At 39.4% G+C, this 16,381-nt stretch overlaps 3 protein-coding genes across 3 annotated transcripts; all 3 read right to left on the bottom strand.

Moving 5' to 3' along the window:
* Positions 1-511: 511 nt before the first annotated feature.
* Positions 512-11,715, bottom strand: LOC135506029 (syntaxin-7-like). Its single transcript, XM_064925386.1, has 10 exons — positions 11,573-11,715; positions 10,739-10,852; positions 10,407-10,476; positions 10,194-10,284; positions 8,530-8,667; positions 6,056-6,105; positions 5,425-5,527; positions 3,795-3,867; positions 3,351-3,433; positions 512-3,238 (listed from the first exon to the last, which is right to left on the bottom strand). The coding sequence occupies exons 2-10, from the start codon at positions 10,821-10,823 to the stop codon at positions 3,143-3,145; spliced, it is 789 nt and encodes a 262-aa protein (XP_064781458.1). The 5' UTR covers positions 10,824-10,852; positions 11,573-11,715; the 3' UTR covers positions 512-3,142.
* A 1,107-nt stretch (positions 11,716-12,822) lies between these two features.
* Positions 12,823-13,851, bottom strand: LOC135505633 (trace amine-associated receptor 13c-like). The gene has a single exon (XM_064924686.1). It carries the CDS (start codon positions 13,849-13,851, stop codon positions 12,823-12,825), a length of 1,029 nt encoding a protein of 342 aa, XP_064780758.1.
* A 550-nt stretch (positions 13,852-14,401) lies between these two features.
* On the bottom strand, positions 14,402-15,439 carry LOC135505575 (trace amine-associated receptor 1-like). Its single transcript, XM_064924642.1, has one exon. It carries the CDS (start codon positions 15,437-15,439, stop codon positions 14,402-14,404), a length of 1,038 nt encoding a protein of 345 aa, XP_064780714.1.
* Between the last annotated feature and the right edge of the window lie 942 nt (positions 15,440-16,381).

The raw sequence follows: 16,381 nt of genomic DNA, 5'->3' as shown, positions 1-16,381 counted from the left end.
ACTGGATGGATCATCTCTGTAAGGAAGGATATACTAGGCTATTTGCCCAAATGCCAACCAGAGATAAAAATGTAAAAAAGCTCCACGTAAATGTATCAGGCTAAAATAGGATAGAGAGGATGAAGAATAAGAGTATTAAAGTGATGCTAGATGTTTTGTATACTTTTTGCCAGTCGATTTTAAACAGCATACAGAAGGCCTGGTTCTCATATTTCACCCTGTCAAATTTTGTTTGAAAATGTAAACATCTTTCTTAAATTGAACTTTTCCTAAATGTATCTGTGCCATCCAGTCTGTACATGCAGCCTCATCTGTCAAGAGATCAACTGCAGTGAGAAAAACTGGCAAAACTTCCAGGAACTGCTCCTCCTCCAGAAACACACATACATGCAAGATGAGGTGAGGAAATCAAATCACCCACTGCATAAAATGGTAATGTCTTGAAATTTGTATATGCTCATTTTCACTAAAATCCTTGTTCAACAAGAAAAATGCAATTAAGCATTTGAGATTGAGTACACAAATCAGGGTTTTATTGATTCAGCTCATTTATCATGTTTCAGGAGTATATTGTACAGTAAAGCTTCCTCCCTCAGAAAAACTGGACAAGACCAAGAATCAAAAAGAAAAAGTATATATTAAAAAAAATAGTAAACTTTTGATGTAACATTTCCATTGAAAACACAAAGCAGATAGGCTACACAACTTTCAAAAGTACGCCCAAATCACACTGAATTAAAGAAGAATGATGATTAGTAGGCAAAGGTCAGAATGGGGGAAAAAGGGAAGCCAGTAATTAAGAGCTCATTGCATCTAGTGCTGCACTGCTTTTTATTGAAGAAAGTGAAAACGGAAAGAGCTGTATAAAAACAGATCACATTTGAGGCAGCAAAAACATTCACAGTTCCACAATAATTGTATAACCCGTACTGTGCCGTCAAAGTATTCAAACCACTCAACTTTTTCCACATTGTGTTGTGTTACAGCCTGAAATCTAACATGTATTACATTTTAAAATGAAATGTCTTGAGTCAACAAGTATTCATCCCCATTCTTATGGGGAGCCTAACAATTCACATACTAAGTTACATGGACTCTGTGTGCAATAATAGTGTTTAACATTTTTGAATCTCATCTCTGTTTCCCCACACATACAGATAATTGTAAATTCCCTCAGACGAGCAGTGAATTTTAAACACAGATTCAACCGCAAAGACCAGGGATGTTTTCCAATGTCTCACAAAGAGGGGCACCTATCAAATCAAATGTTATTTGTCACATACAAGTGTTAAGCAGATGTTATTGCGGGTGTAGCGAAAAGCCTTTATAGAACTTCGGAAACTTTTTACTCAAATTTGCTCAGTTAAAGTCCCCAGCTACAATAAATGCAGCCTCACGATATGTGGTTTCCAGTTTGCATAAAGTCCAATGAAGTTATTTGGGGGCCGTCATGGTGTTGGCTTAAGGAGGAATATACACGGCTGTGACTATAACCGAAGATAATTCTTTTGGGAGGTAATACGGTCAGCATTTGATGGTGAGGTATTCTAGGTCGGGTCAACAAAAGGACTTGAGTTCCTGTACGTTATCACAATCACACCATGAGTAGTTAATCATGAAACATACACCCTCGCCCTTCTTCCTGGAGAGATATACATTCCCGTCTGCACGATGAACTGAGAACCAAACTGGCTGAATGGACTCAGTTTATCCCAACAGCCATGTTTCCGTGAAACAGAATATTTTACAATCCCTGATGTCTCTCTGGAAGGAAATCCTTGCCTTGAACTCAACCTTAATATCCAGAGACTGAACATTAGCGGGTAATATACTCGGAAGAGGTGAGTGGTGTGCGCACCTCCTGAGTTGGACTAAAAGTCCACTCTGACTTTTTGGTAGATGGGTAAAAATAAAAAGCAGACATTGAATATCTCTTTGATCGTGGTGATGTTATTAATTATACTTTGGTATGGTGCAATACACCCAGTCACTACAAAGTTACAGGTGTCAGAGAGGAAAGATACCGCTCAGAGATTTCACCATGGAGCCAATGGTGACTTTAAAACTGTTATAGAGTTTAATGGCTGTGGTAGGAGAAAACTGAAGATGGATCAACAACATTGTAGTTACTCCAAAATACTAACCTCAATGAAGGAAGCCTGTACAGAATACAAATATTCCAAAACTTGCATCATGTTTGCAATAAGGCACTAAAGTAAAACTGCAGAAAACGTTGCATCATGTTATGCTCATCATCGGCAAGGAATACGGAGATAAGGATAAAAATACATCAGAATGGAGCTAAGCACAGGCAAAATCCTAGAGGAAACCTGGTTCCGTCTGCTTTCCAACAGACACTAGGACATTGAATGTTCCTGAGTGGCCTAGTTGCAGTTGTCGATTAAGTTGTCTATGGCAAGAAAATGGCTCTCTAGCAATGATCACCAACCAACTTGGACAGAGCTTGAAGAATTGTAAAAATAATAATTTGCAAATATTGCACAATCCAGGTGTGCAAAGCTCTTAGAGACTTACCCATAATGACTCACAGCTGTAATCACTGCCAAAGGTCATTCAAAATATGTATTGACTAAGGGGTGTGAATACTTGTGAAAATGTGATATTTCAGTATTTCATTTTCAATACATTTGCAAATATGTCAAAAACATGTTTTCACTTTGTCATTACGAGATATGGTGTGTAGGTAGGTGAAGAAAAAAAGCAGTTTAAGTAATTTTGAATTCAGACTAACAACAAAATATGGAATAAGTCAAGCAGTATGAATACTTTCTGAAGGCACTGTACATATGTATTTATACAGTGAGAATCTTTGTGAGATTAAATAAAAATGCATAAATTGCTTCATAGAAAATAAAGGCTTGAAGAGAAGAATAAGCCAGCACTGAGGAACTTGACAGCAAAAGTGATGCAAGATATTACTTAGCATTGCACAATTCTTGGCCTCTGGTGCATAGACTAGGCTACAGTCCATAATAATTAGCAGGTACTGTATCACAGAAGTCTATTCCAGGTCTATGCTGTGTGTATTCTTCTTAGTATTATGGCCATGAGATTTGTAACTCAAACTTAGTCCTAAATAATCAATAAAATGCCAGGACCAAAGAGTATATGAAAAGCATCATCATCCTTTGACTGATGCCCAGATGATTAAACCAATGACAACAGCAAGAACCGCCAGAACGACAATGAGAATGCAGATCTTCTTCCTAGATTTGCGCTGAAAGGGGCAAAAGAAACACTTAACGTTATAAGAAAATTGTATTGTAAAATATACAGAAAAAGCATTCTGATTTATTCACCCTCAAAATAATGATTCTTATGTTACCTACCTGATAGTCTGCAGCCTGTGCTAACTGCTGGGTGGCATTCTGAACATGAAGGTCAGCAGTTTCGACATTGGCCTCTATACTGTCTAGGGGTATAAATGCACAGTGAAAGGGTCATTCTCTCACAGAGGTTCAGTTTTGGTTGAATATTTTCTTGAAAATATTGCTGAAAAAGTTAGAACATTTGACTTACACCATGACGATGACTAGCCTCTCAAATAATGTCATTATCACGTTAACATCCCTTCAGTTTTAACTGTGGGACATAATCGTGTGTGTCTAGCTAGCATAGCTGTTTGTCATCCTCTTTTCACAGAACACTCATTAGACTGTTCTCCATAAAGACTCCTAAACATGCAGTATTTGATCCCTGTAGGGGTATGCTGTCAATGTTTTGAAAGTGAGAGTCAGAAGTTTAGAGGAGTAAATGACTGAATGTATGCTTACCGATCACATCCCCTTGCTCATGGACCATCATTCCCAAGTCCTTAAATATTTCATTTATATCTGTAATATCAGACTGAAAAAAGTGAAAACAAGCATTGAATAAACAGACAACATCACAAATTAAACAGACTGGATATAAATCCATTATGTAAGTGTGATTTGCAGGATAGCATAAGGCAGTGATCATCAACTAGATTCAGCCGCGGGCCAATTTATTCTTGAGAGGATGGTCGGGGGGCCAGAACATAATTACAAGTAATTTGTAAACTGCAAATTGACAGCAAGAAGCCCAATATTTTACTAAAACATACTAATTTCAAACCTCGCGTGCATTGGTATAAGTTCACGTGTCTCTCTATTATGCGTGGGAATACTTGGGAACAGATTTGGAAATGCTAATCCTCAACAATGGGGCCCCTCAGGGGTGCTTGCTTAGTCCCTTACTGTACTACCCTGTTCACCCACGACTGCATGGCCAAGCACGACTCCAACCCCATCATTAAGTTTGCTGATGACACAACAGTGATAGGCCTGATCAACAACAACGATGGGCCTATAGGGAGGTCAGAGACCTGGCAGTGTGGTGAAAGGACAACAACTTCTCCCTCAATGTGAGCAAGACAAATGAGCTGTTTGTGGACTATTGGAAAAGGAGGGCCAAACAAGCCCCCATTAACATCAACAGGGCTGTAGTGGAGCAGGTCGAGAGGTTTAAGTTCCTTGCTGTCCACATCACCAACAAACTATCATGGTCCAAACACACCAAGACAGTTGTGAAGAGGGCATGACAACACCTTTCCCCCTCAGGAGATTGAAAAGATTTGGCATGGGTCCCCAGATTCTCAAAAGTTCTACAGCTGCACCATCAAGAGCATCCTGACCATTTGCATCAATGCCTGGTATGGCAACTGCTTGGCATCTGACCGTAAGGCACTAGAGTGTAGCGCGTACAGCCCAGTACGTCACTGGGGCCAAGCTTCATGACATCCAGGACCTATATACAAGGCGGTGTCAGAGGAAGGCCCATAAAATGGTCAAAGACTCCAGTCACCCAATTCAGAGATTGTTCTCTATGTTACCGCAAGGCAAGAGGTCCCAGAGCGCCAAGTCTAGGACCAAAAGGCTCCTTAACAGCTGCTACCCCCAAGTGGCCACCTGGAATATTTATATTGACCCCCACGCCCTTTGTTTTTAAACTGCTGCTACTCGCTGTTTATCATCTATGCATAGTCACTATACAAATTACCTCAACTAACCTGTACCGGTACCCCCTGTATATAGCCTCCTAATGTAATTTTCTTGTGCTACTTTTTGATTTTATTTCATATTTTTACTTTAGTAAATATTTTCTTAACTCTAGTGTTTGTAAGTAAACATTCCACGGTAAGGTTTACACCTGTTGTTAAATTCACTTGGAGCTGATTTTAGGGTGTTTTTACAGTCCATTATGTAAAAAAATAATTATCTGAAAACATAGTGGGGCAAATAAAATAGCCTTCGGACCAAATAAGCTATGATTACTGTATGGCTTATGGTATAAGATCATTTAAAGGAATGAAAGACATCCAGCAAAATCAGAATTTAACCCTGAATCTTGTTCACTAATGGTGAGTAATAGGAGTGCTGTCACCTCTAGCTGTCTGATGGAAGTCTCTCTCTCCTGGATGAGCTGCAGGTCCTCTTCAGTGATGGCCACCTCCTGGGACTGTGACTGGACCTGGGCCTGCCCCCCACTGTAGAGTCAGACATGGGGAAGACGTGGTGAACCACCCAAAGCAAACACTCACCTCCCACTACGTCTGTCTGGGCTAGGGAGAGATGGGCCTATAAAGACTGACATGTTAACACTAAAGTGGATGTTTAGATAAACTAGCAGTTAGAGAATAGTCAACTGTGGGTTTTGTATGTGAATATTCATTTAATGGTTAAGCGATTCATAGTAGAACAAAAGGTCAGGACATTAAAAAAAAGAGCTAAACCCCAATAGACCAAATAAAAAAATATTATCTTAACTGTAAAAGAGGATGTTTACATTCTCCACAACTGTAGGCAATAATAGAGGAATCAGGATTATGAACTCTGGGTAAATTCATTAAATATGAGTGTCTACAGTGGTTCCTTCCTCTGTTGTCGGCATGCAGTTTTATGTGGCAACAGACAGTGGGATGTATTTAAACAGCTTGCACAGTATGTTTAGTGCAGCATGTCTGTGTACTATTTCACTCAAAAAGCACGAGACCACTGAAATGCTGAACTCTGACCTTTCAAAGACGTTTCCATTTCCTCCAAAGCTGTCGTCAGGATAGCCACCCTGAGGGTGGACAGAACAGTCAGTCTGATGCTCTCTAATTTATGGCTTTATGTGTAAAGTGACTACAGTTTGGGAGGAAAGACCACACTTGAAACATTTACATTTCCTCCCCTCTCGACAGCCAAATAACTGACTACTCCTCCTATCACCAATCAACGGCTGTATATACACTACATGACCAAAAGTATGTGGACACCTGCTCATCGAACATCTCATTCCAAAATCATGGGCATTAATATGTAGTTGGTCCCCCCTTTACTGCTATAACAGACTTTCCATTGGATGTTGGAACATTGCTGTGGGAATTTGCTTCCATTCAGCCACAAGAGCATTAGTGAGGTAGGGCACTGATGTTGGGCGTTTATGCTTGGCTAACAGTCGCTGTTCCAATTGATCCCAAAGGTGTTCGATGGGGTTGAGGTCAGTGCTCTGTGCAGGACAGTCAAGTTCTTCAACACATAGACAAACCATTTCTGTATGGACCTCGTTTTGTGCATGGGGGCATTGTCACGTGAGAAACAGGAAAGGGTCTTCCCCAAATTTGAAATCACGGAATCATCTAGAATGTCAGTATGCTGTAGCGTTAAGATTTCCCTTCACTAGAACTAAGGAGACTAGCCCGAACCATGAAAAACAGCCCCAGGCCATTATTCCTCCTCCGCCAAACTTTACAGTTGGCACTATGCATTCTGGTAGGTAGCGTTCTCTTGGCATCCGCCAAACCCAGATTCTTCCATCGGACTGCCAGATGGTGAATCGTGATTCATCACTCCAGAGAACTAGTTTCAACCGCTCCAGAGTCCAATGTCGGCAAGCTTTACACCACTCCAGCTGACGCTTGGTATTGCGCATGGTGATCTTAGGCTTATGTGCGGCTGCTCGGCCATGGAAACCCATTTCATGAAGCTCCCGCCGAACAGTTCTTGTGCTGATGTTGCTCCAGAGGCAGTTTGTAACTCGGAAGTGAGTGTTGCAACCGAGAACAGATGATTTAAAACTCCGCGGTCCCATTCTGTGAGCTTGTGTGGTCTACCACTTTGCGGCTGAGCTCTTGTTGCTCCTAGACGATTCCACTTCACAATAACAGCACTTACAGTTAACCGGGGCAGCTCTAGCAGGGCAAAAATTTGACAAACTGATTTGTTGAAAAGCTTGCATCCTATGACGGTGCCATGTTGAAAATTACTGAGCTCTTCAGTAAGGCCATTCTACTGCCAATGCTTGTCTATGTAGATTGCATGGCTGTGTGCTTGATTATATACACACCTGTCAGCAACGGGTGTGGCTGAAACAGCTGAATCCACTAATTTGAAGGGGTGTCCACATATATAAATATTAAATAAGTATGAACGTGTGTGTGTGTGTGTGTGTGTATATATATATATATATAATCCTCAATCTCCACACAATACCTCACAATGACAAAGCAAAGACAGCTTTTTAGACATTTTTGGAAATGTATTAAAAATATAAACTGAAACATCACATTTACATTGATGAAGAAAAAAAACAATATAATACATTTTAGAATAAGGCTGTAATGTAACTAAATGTGTATATACACAGTGCATTTGAAAAGTATTCAGACCCCTTGAGTTTTTCCCACATTTTGTTTCGTCTTCATTGTTCCAAACTTCTTCCATTTAAGAATGGAGGTCACTGTGTTCCTGGGGACCTTAAATGCTGCAGAAATCTTTTGATACCCTTCCCCAGATCTGTGCCTCGACACAATCCTATATTGGAGCTCTACAGACAATTCCTTTGACCTCATGGCTTGGTTTCTGCTCTGACATGTACTGTCAACTGTGGGACCTTATATAGACAGGTAGGTGCCTTTCCAAAAAATGCCCAATCAATTGAATTTACCACAGGTGGACTCCAATCACATTGTAGGAACATTTAAGGATGATCAATGGAAACAGGATGCACAGGCGCTCAATTTTGAGTCTCATTGGAAAGGGTCTGAATACTTATGTAAATAAGGTATCAGTTTTTCATTTTTAATACATTTGCATAAAAAACTGTTTTCGCTTTGTCATTATGGGGTATTTATTGTGTGTAGATTGACAAAGATTTTTTTTTCGTATCCATTTTCGATTCAGGCTGTAACGTAACACACGCACACCCCCATCCAGTACCTTTAAACCTTTCCCTGCATTAAACAAAAGCGTTAATGTTGAAGGTGTGGTCTGTACCAGTGGAGGCTGGTGGGAGGAGCTATATGAGGATGGGCTCATTCTAATGGCCGGAATAGAATTTGTGGAACAGTATGAAACGTTTCAAACACATGGAAACCGCGTTTGAATCAGTTCCATTAATTCCATTCCAGCCATTAAAATTAGCTTGTCTTCCTATAGTTCCTTCAACCAGCCTCCTCTGGTCTGTACCTAGTAATGTTTGTGTACATTTTTGATGATTACTAACCGACACTCTGGACTCGGCACGGACTCTGGCAACAAACGCCTTCTCTTTCTGAGCAGCCTGCCTCTGTGTCTTTTGGAAATTGGCCAGTGCATTGGAGAAGTCATTGATAAATCGGTCTTTCTGGATCTTTCTCTGGCGCTAGAAGAGAGGTATATGTAAACAAATGAGTTAACATCACATACAGTGTTCATGATACTGTGCCAAGGCATCACTCTTTAATCTCAACAGATAGAGAATTATTCTTAGGACTTCCGTCTCAGGCCCTCATGTCCTACTTTACATAAGCAGAAGTGAAATACTAACAACTCATTGTGAGACTTATATGAAAAATATTTATATATAATTTCGTTAGCAAGTAATACAACTAGAATGTGTTTGCAATTAAACCCATCATTTGTCTTTCCATTGTCTAAATTAAACATCCAGGACAGTATTGAAAAACAGAAAATGTGGATGTTTGTAAGAATTGTTTTATTCCTGCCATGGCGTGCATTCCAACCTTTCCTTGTGAGCTCTACAAGAATGCAATAATTGCTTTCTTTACCAAACACAAACAGAAATTCCTTCAAAACTGTTGGATTTCTGCTGTCAGGAAAAATGTTCATGCAGTGTGCCTTGGGCCTTCCTTGAACGAGAAGGCACAATTACGAAAACAGGAAATAAAGTCTTAATGCGTTTAAGAATAGTGCACCAGCAGTATATATAAATAAAGGCGGATCCAAAAGTAACCACCCTGACAGTACCAGGCAGCCAAACAAGTAGTCCTAGAGCAGTGAGTAAAAGAGGGAAACCCACGGCAGCGGGTTCCAGAGAAATCAGAACTGCAGCCAATCCGCTAAAACACAGTACCTTATCGTTTCCTATTATACAGTATCAGCACACCATGTAATGACAAAGTAGAAATATATATTTTTTAAATGACATTCTTTTGAAAATAAATTGTTATCCAATTTATATTCTCATAAAAGTAAAACATTGAGAATGCAGGTTAAGTTTGTTGAAAGTTGGCTAAGATAATAGACGCAAATACAAAGCGGCAATCAGCAGCTAAAACAAAAACAAGCCTACTCCCCAACACTGTTTGGGCATAACGCAGGGGATGGGACTGGGGAAATGTAATCACTCTCAAATTAAAAGACAGATATGGATGCAAGGACTGACCATCCATGATATAAAAATTATGGTTTTAACCATGTTTTTTTAATGCTATACAGTGTTTGTTTACATTTACTTTGTTTACAAACATTGGAATAAAACAAGCTTATATTTTGGGGTTTAGGTCAACAACCGTTGAACTAAACTCATGGAGGCATGTATAAGTAATATTCTTCAAGAACCAAAAATGGACTTAATGTAACAACTGCTGATTGTCCCTTTTAATGACAAATGCATTCATAAAACGTGAACGGAGGGCACTACTACAAGTGCAATTATTTTTTATTGACAAGTTGTGTTGACTGAGACTTGAGACTCAGGAACAGGTCATCCTAGGACCAGCTTGGACAACACAAGCCAGCCCACCTAACATGTGACCAATGAGCACTGAGGTGTTGTTCACCTAGGTGTTTTCACATTACTGTGTGAATAATGTTCTGTCTGCTATTGCACATGACAGTAGTTACTATACATTTTGTTGCTTGTTGTACAAAAAAGGTGTTGAGTACCTGTTCAGTTGTGACAGGCAAAGAGCCAAATTGCTTCACACTTCGGTCGGTTTCTTTGGCAAGGTGGTTGACATTCTGCTGTTTCTGCTGCCTACATTTGAAAAGTCAAAAGCCTAATTTAGATAACATTCCATTATAATACATATACCTGCATGTAAAAACATCTTTAAAAGTTACAGATAAGAGACTTATTCTGATTAAAACAGAACTCACAGCTGCTGTCTGAGCTCAGTTGTATCTTGTGGGGTTCCCAACTTATCCACAATACTCTGTATTTCAGATGCTGGCAGAAACAAGGCACACATATTGTGACACAAAACAATATGTGTGTTCATTCAATAGGAAAAGCATTACATTTGAAAATGCATTCAAAATAAAAATTATAATGTAGATATGTTAATACATTTGAGTCTACCCCCAGGCCTCATAGGATATGTATAGTAGTACCCTATTGGCTTACTAAAGTCTGAGGATATAACTAAACTTGTTTGTACTGATTTACATGTTGTGGTTGTGTGCACAGTTTGTCCATGTGTATCAATTACTTTGTTGTGCGATCTTTTGGATGTTGGAGATTATCGTCTGAGTAAGCACATTTGGGTCCTGCACTTTTCCGTACTGGTAGGCCATCGTTGACACATTGGGAGTCTCCCCAAGACCTTGAAATATAAAATGTTGCAAGTATTGTTGTCAGTCACTCACATGGTTTGCCTCAGTTCACTTCTATTCACTCCCACCTGCTTTATGTATTATGGACACCCATTCCCATAGACATACATACGTGCTGTCGCCAAAGTGGGAAAAATACCCCATGCTTGTATAAAATTGTTTTTAAGTGAATAAACCATGAATGTTGAGGAACATAATAGGCCATCAGTAAGATAAACACATGAATGTACACAAGAGTACAGTCTGCAAAAGGTTAGTTGAAGTTCATCAGCCAGCCGTCCAATCAGATACAGGCATTGGAAGAGAGCACAGGCAGGGCAAGCTAACGCCCTCAACCTGAAAAACTAGACCAGAAAAATGCGGAAATACGAACGCCTGAATAACTGGGCATGGATGAATGTCAAATACGCCCCCTCACCACTGTGTCTATTTGCTACTCGTATGGCATAATATACATTTCATCAAACGCTAAAAACATGAATGGTAAAGTAGCCATGTTCATTTAGATCAAGGAAATACTGCAGCGTACAGAGAGAGATACATTGTTGTATCTCCAGTTGCACAAATGCTGACAACTTTCAGTAAACATTAAAATCCCTTTCAGGTTACATGAATTACGGCTTAATTGTCGCTTGTCGACATTTACTAATCATTTGCATATCCAAACATTGCTGATGGCAAATTTCGGGGAACACTAAATATTCGTTTACCTTAATGACTTCTGTCTTGACAGTCTGATCGGCCTACACTCTGCTTCCTGATCGGTGTGTCATGTTTTTCTTGTCACATGATCCACTCTAAGCCGCTTTACAGCAAGGATCAAATCATAGTGCAAGAGGTGAAGTGAGAGGATTTAATTTGTGCATGTAGGTCAATGAGAATGTCGAATTTGGTCAACACAAATGTAATTGATTGCTAATTTGTTACGTCTTGCTTATTTGAACGAATAGAAGTTTCATAAATGGTTTGGCTGTTACAAATGCACATATATAAATTGGACGTATATGGCATTACGGTAACTTAAAAAACAACTTTATAACCTAACGCAACAAGCATAAAAAAAACTTCCTGAAACTAGATCCCACACATTCTGCCCTTGATAAGATTTGTTTTTAAATGTTAGGAGAGGTTCTCTTCTGCACTGTTCAACCAATCCAGAAAATGTGGACGAGGAGTTAAGACGTAGAGTGTCGCCTTGTTAACGTCCAAAAACGGAGGTGACGTCACGCGCTCTCACTTCCATTTCCACTAACAACCGGAATATCCTTTTATAATCAGCCTCGGCGGGGCTAAAGCTAAATTGTGCCTGTTGTTTATATGCGTATTTGCCCTCTCAATGGTTTGATCTCGCCCCTTTCCATCTTCGAGGACATGCTTTTCCATCGTTAGAGGAGCTGTCTTCTCACTATAATAGATCATCTTTGATAAAAATGTCTAGCTCAGACAATGGGACTGGAAGCCGGGTACCTGTGGTTGTTTAGTTCAACTCTAGCCATTATATGATTAGACACAAGATTATTGAGGTAGAAAAATAATAATATCCAAAGACACATTTTATGTACTTTATACGCTTTATTCTAAGGTAGGCCTATGCTACATTCAAAATACAATAAGAAGGGATTTATAAATTAAACAAGATTACATGAAGAAGACCAGGCAAATATCAACAGCAGTATAATGTTCAGAAGAGGTTTCTCAAATGCTTCTTTTCATTTTCCTCATTGAACACACTATCCAAGGTGGACAGGTCATAGCTTATGTTAAAAAAAAACTGCCACTAAGCTACATACTGTACATGTATTGACATGAATCCTTTTGTGAGAAGTAAATTACAGTAACTGGACAATTCATCTGCCGCCCAAACAAGGGCTATTATGAAACATTTACATTTTTTGCATGAAGTTAGTTACATACTGTTCACAAATAGTTGTATATTATATTGATGTAGCTTTACAATAGATCACGTAGTAGCAAATACATTTATATAGGAAGAATTTCTATTGAATATTTTTAATGTGACAATGAGATTAAGACATTTTCGAAACCATGGATAAAACAGTGCATAGATGATTGGATTTGCAGTAGAATTAAAGTAACCCAGCCAGATAAACACTTCAAAGAGAATAGGTGGTGTGCTAAAGTTTGTGTATGGATCAACTATGGAATTAACAAAGAAAGGCAGCCAGCAAAAGATGAAAACACCCACCACAATGCCTAAAGTTTTAGCTGCTTTCCGCTCTGACCGTTGCGACACCACACCTCTACCTCCCTTATTGTAATTCATTTGGCTGTCTTCAATCTTTTTTATATGTGTTTTTGCCACCAAAAATATTTTGGTATACAAACCCACCATTACAGAGCATGGAAAGAAAAATGCTATCAATGTGTCTAGGGCACCCCACAGTGCATTAAGGAAAAGATTACAACTTCCCAGGCAGTATATGGATGCAATGAATTCATCCAGCCCTCTTACATTTGCTTTGGAATATAGTAGGCCATAGGAGTACAATGCAGCAACGGCCCAACTGGCAAAAACCATGAGCCATGCCATTGGTATAGTAATCTTGGTGGAATAGCGAAGTGGACTGCACACAGACTCATATCGATCTATGGCTATGAATACCAGGTGGAAAATTGAAACAGATGTGAGGAACATATCAGAATGCAGCAAACAGAAAGCATCTCCAAAGTACCAGCAGCCCTCCACAGCCTTAATTGTACTAAAAGGCATCACAGTTACTCCAACTAGCAGGTCTGCAACTGCCAAAGACATTATAAGCATGTTAGTTGGCGTGTGGAGCTGTTTTATATGAGCAATGGAGATAATGACCACACTGTTCCCTAGAATAGTAACCAGCATAACAGAAACAAAAAAAAAGTATGAAGCAATTTGAACCCCTTCACTGAAGATTTCTCTGGTGCAGGAGGCATTTAATTCTGGGTAACAGAACATCTTAGGATCCAGATGTTGATGAGATGAGATATCCATTGCCAAAATCAAAAAGACATTCAAGTTAGAGCTGATCACTTGCTTCTGTAGTCACAGGTGAAGGTGTGTAAGTGGTGCTGAATCCAGCACAGTCTTCTTAGAAGAATGACAGAGTTTATATACTGTATTGGACATATTTTGGGCACACCCCTTTCCCTGCAACCAGCCAGTTATATTAGGTTACATGATTTACATCTGTTTATATTATATGTGTATATTCAAGTAATGTACAGCATGACAGTATGATAGTTTCGTAAAATAGTGATGTCATGAGCACGAAGCTCAAAATTACTGTTCCAGCGGTGTGTACCTCAAGTAGGCACTAGGAGGAGACAAAGAACACTATTAAACAAGGTGACAGGCACAGGCATCACAGGCATTGAAATACATGTATTTCAGGCAAACAGCTTTTATATGAAACAGGTTAAAAGCAGCTTCTGTTACATTTTCACTCAAGCTTTATCTTTTAGTTGCATAACTGTCACATGTTACATCCCACAATAATTAATATATTTATTTGAACACACATCATACAATGTCAACTGAAACTTTACTCAGAATACAATTTAAATCTACAAGAACCTCTGCGAAAGATGTGACCACTGATGATGATTCTCAAAGCCCTCCTGAACCAAGTGTAAAAGAAAGCATAGACAATAGGGTTAAAAGCAGAGTTCAAATATCCAAACCAAACCAGGGTATCCCCCAACAGCGGGGGAATGGAGTACTGTATGAAAGGGTCAATGATGAGGCACAAGGAAAAGGGACTCCAGCAGATTAGAAACACTCCCACTACTATTGCCAGAATATTTGCCCCTCGTCTCTCTCTACGTCCAGAGTCTGCCTCTTTAAACTGACGAGACAAATCTTTAATGGACCTGGCCTGAGCCCTGGCAACCCAATATATCTTGGAATATATACAGATCAAGATCATGCCTGGGATGTAAAAACTGAAGGAGGATGCTACTAAAGCTGCCACTGGACTAAAGAACACCTGACAGCCTCCAATGCACTTGACATGTGTTTCATAGAAATCCTCCCTGCCTTTCAGATTGATCTCAGGGAAGATCATTCCATAAGAAAAAATGGCAGGGACCAGCCAACTGGTGGTGATCATGATCAATACAGTGTTATTGGTGATGATCAGTCTGTACGACAGTGGCCTGCAGACAGCAAAGTAACGGTCAATGGAGATGAAGGATAGATGGAAGATGGAGGATGTGCTCAGCATAATATCAGTGCTGGTGTGGAGCTTACACAGAAACCCTCCTAGGTACCAACAGCCCTGGACAGAGCGCACAGCACTGCACGGCATTACAAACACTCCCAGAAGGAGGTCACACACAGCCAAGGAGACGAGCAGTTGGTTTACGGAGGTTTGAAGCTGTTTGAAGTGTGCAATGGAGGTGATGACCAGAAGGTTCCCAATAACAGTCACCAGTATGGCCAACAGCATCGATGTGAACATCGGAACCTGAACGCTCAGGGGTCGAGCAAACCTCACACACGATCCACTCAAAGACTCGTAGCAGAAAAGAGTCTGTGATTTCACAGTGCTGTTGAGGTTCGAAGTATTTGAGAAGTCCATTCCACCTGGTGTTTTAGGCCTAGAGACAAGGAACAATTTGATCATGTCTTTAAATGTGTTTTTCAACATTTTTCATGTTTTCATCGGTTATCTACATTTATGTTTGCAAAATTAACTGGACTTACTTTCAATTAAAGTTTTGCAAGAATAGTGTTACTGAAACAGACGGAACACCGAACTGCTGGTCCAAAACGTTGTTCTGAGTCAGATTATTGAGCTTCTGAAAATACAACACATCCTGCTGATAATGCTTCCCATCGGAATCCAGTTTATTTCTAAAAATAACACCAGTGAGGGCAATGCACTTGAGGGAAAAATGGCTATGGTAACACATTCCCATATAAATAGTAAGATATTACTATCTTCATGAAATAGTTACACATTTAATTAACACAGTTTTTATCAAACTTTTATACTATATATTCATAGTATGTAAATGTAATCATGCAACTTGAACCACTACTTCTGTAAATGACTAGTATCAACAACAATTTCACATCACAGAAGTTAATGAAGCATAATTGGGGTAGCATCAACTAGTCATACTGTATGTGGTTCTTGATTGAAAGGTCACAAAGAAAGAAAATAGTGTTGGAATGTCATCTTTCTTATTCTTGTTCCTTTGAAAATATGAAAAGTGGTATGAATAGACAGACTCCATGCAATCAACCTAAAACTTATACTCACCTTAACATCTACAAATATTGTGCGTTTCTTTAATTCGTTCTCAGCAATCAATACCTTAATCCCAATTATTTCATTGGAAACACTAAGCACTGATTTTGAGCTCTGGTCAGGATCCTTTCAACTGAGGGAAACAAAGAGACAAGTAAACACTGTAGTCATGTTGACTTGTTGAACAATTGGTTATGAAATGATGGTGTGTAATATAGATCATGCATATGAAAAGTTTAATCTCACCTTATCATAGTCAGCAAACCA

The sequence above is a fragment of the Oncorhynchus masou genome, chromosome 19, assembly GCF_036934945.1.
Source record: "Oncorhynchus masou masou isolate Uvic2021 chromosome 19, UVic_Omas_1.1, whole genome shotgun sequence".
Lineage (NCBI taxonomy): Eukaryota > Metazoa > Chordata > Actinopteri > Salmoniformes > Salmonidae > Oncorhynchus > Oncorhynchus masou.
The sequence above is the reverse complement of the archived record's forward strand: the minus strand, read 5'-3'. Positions and strand labels throughout refer to the sequence as shown.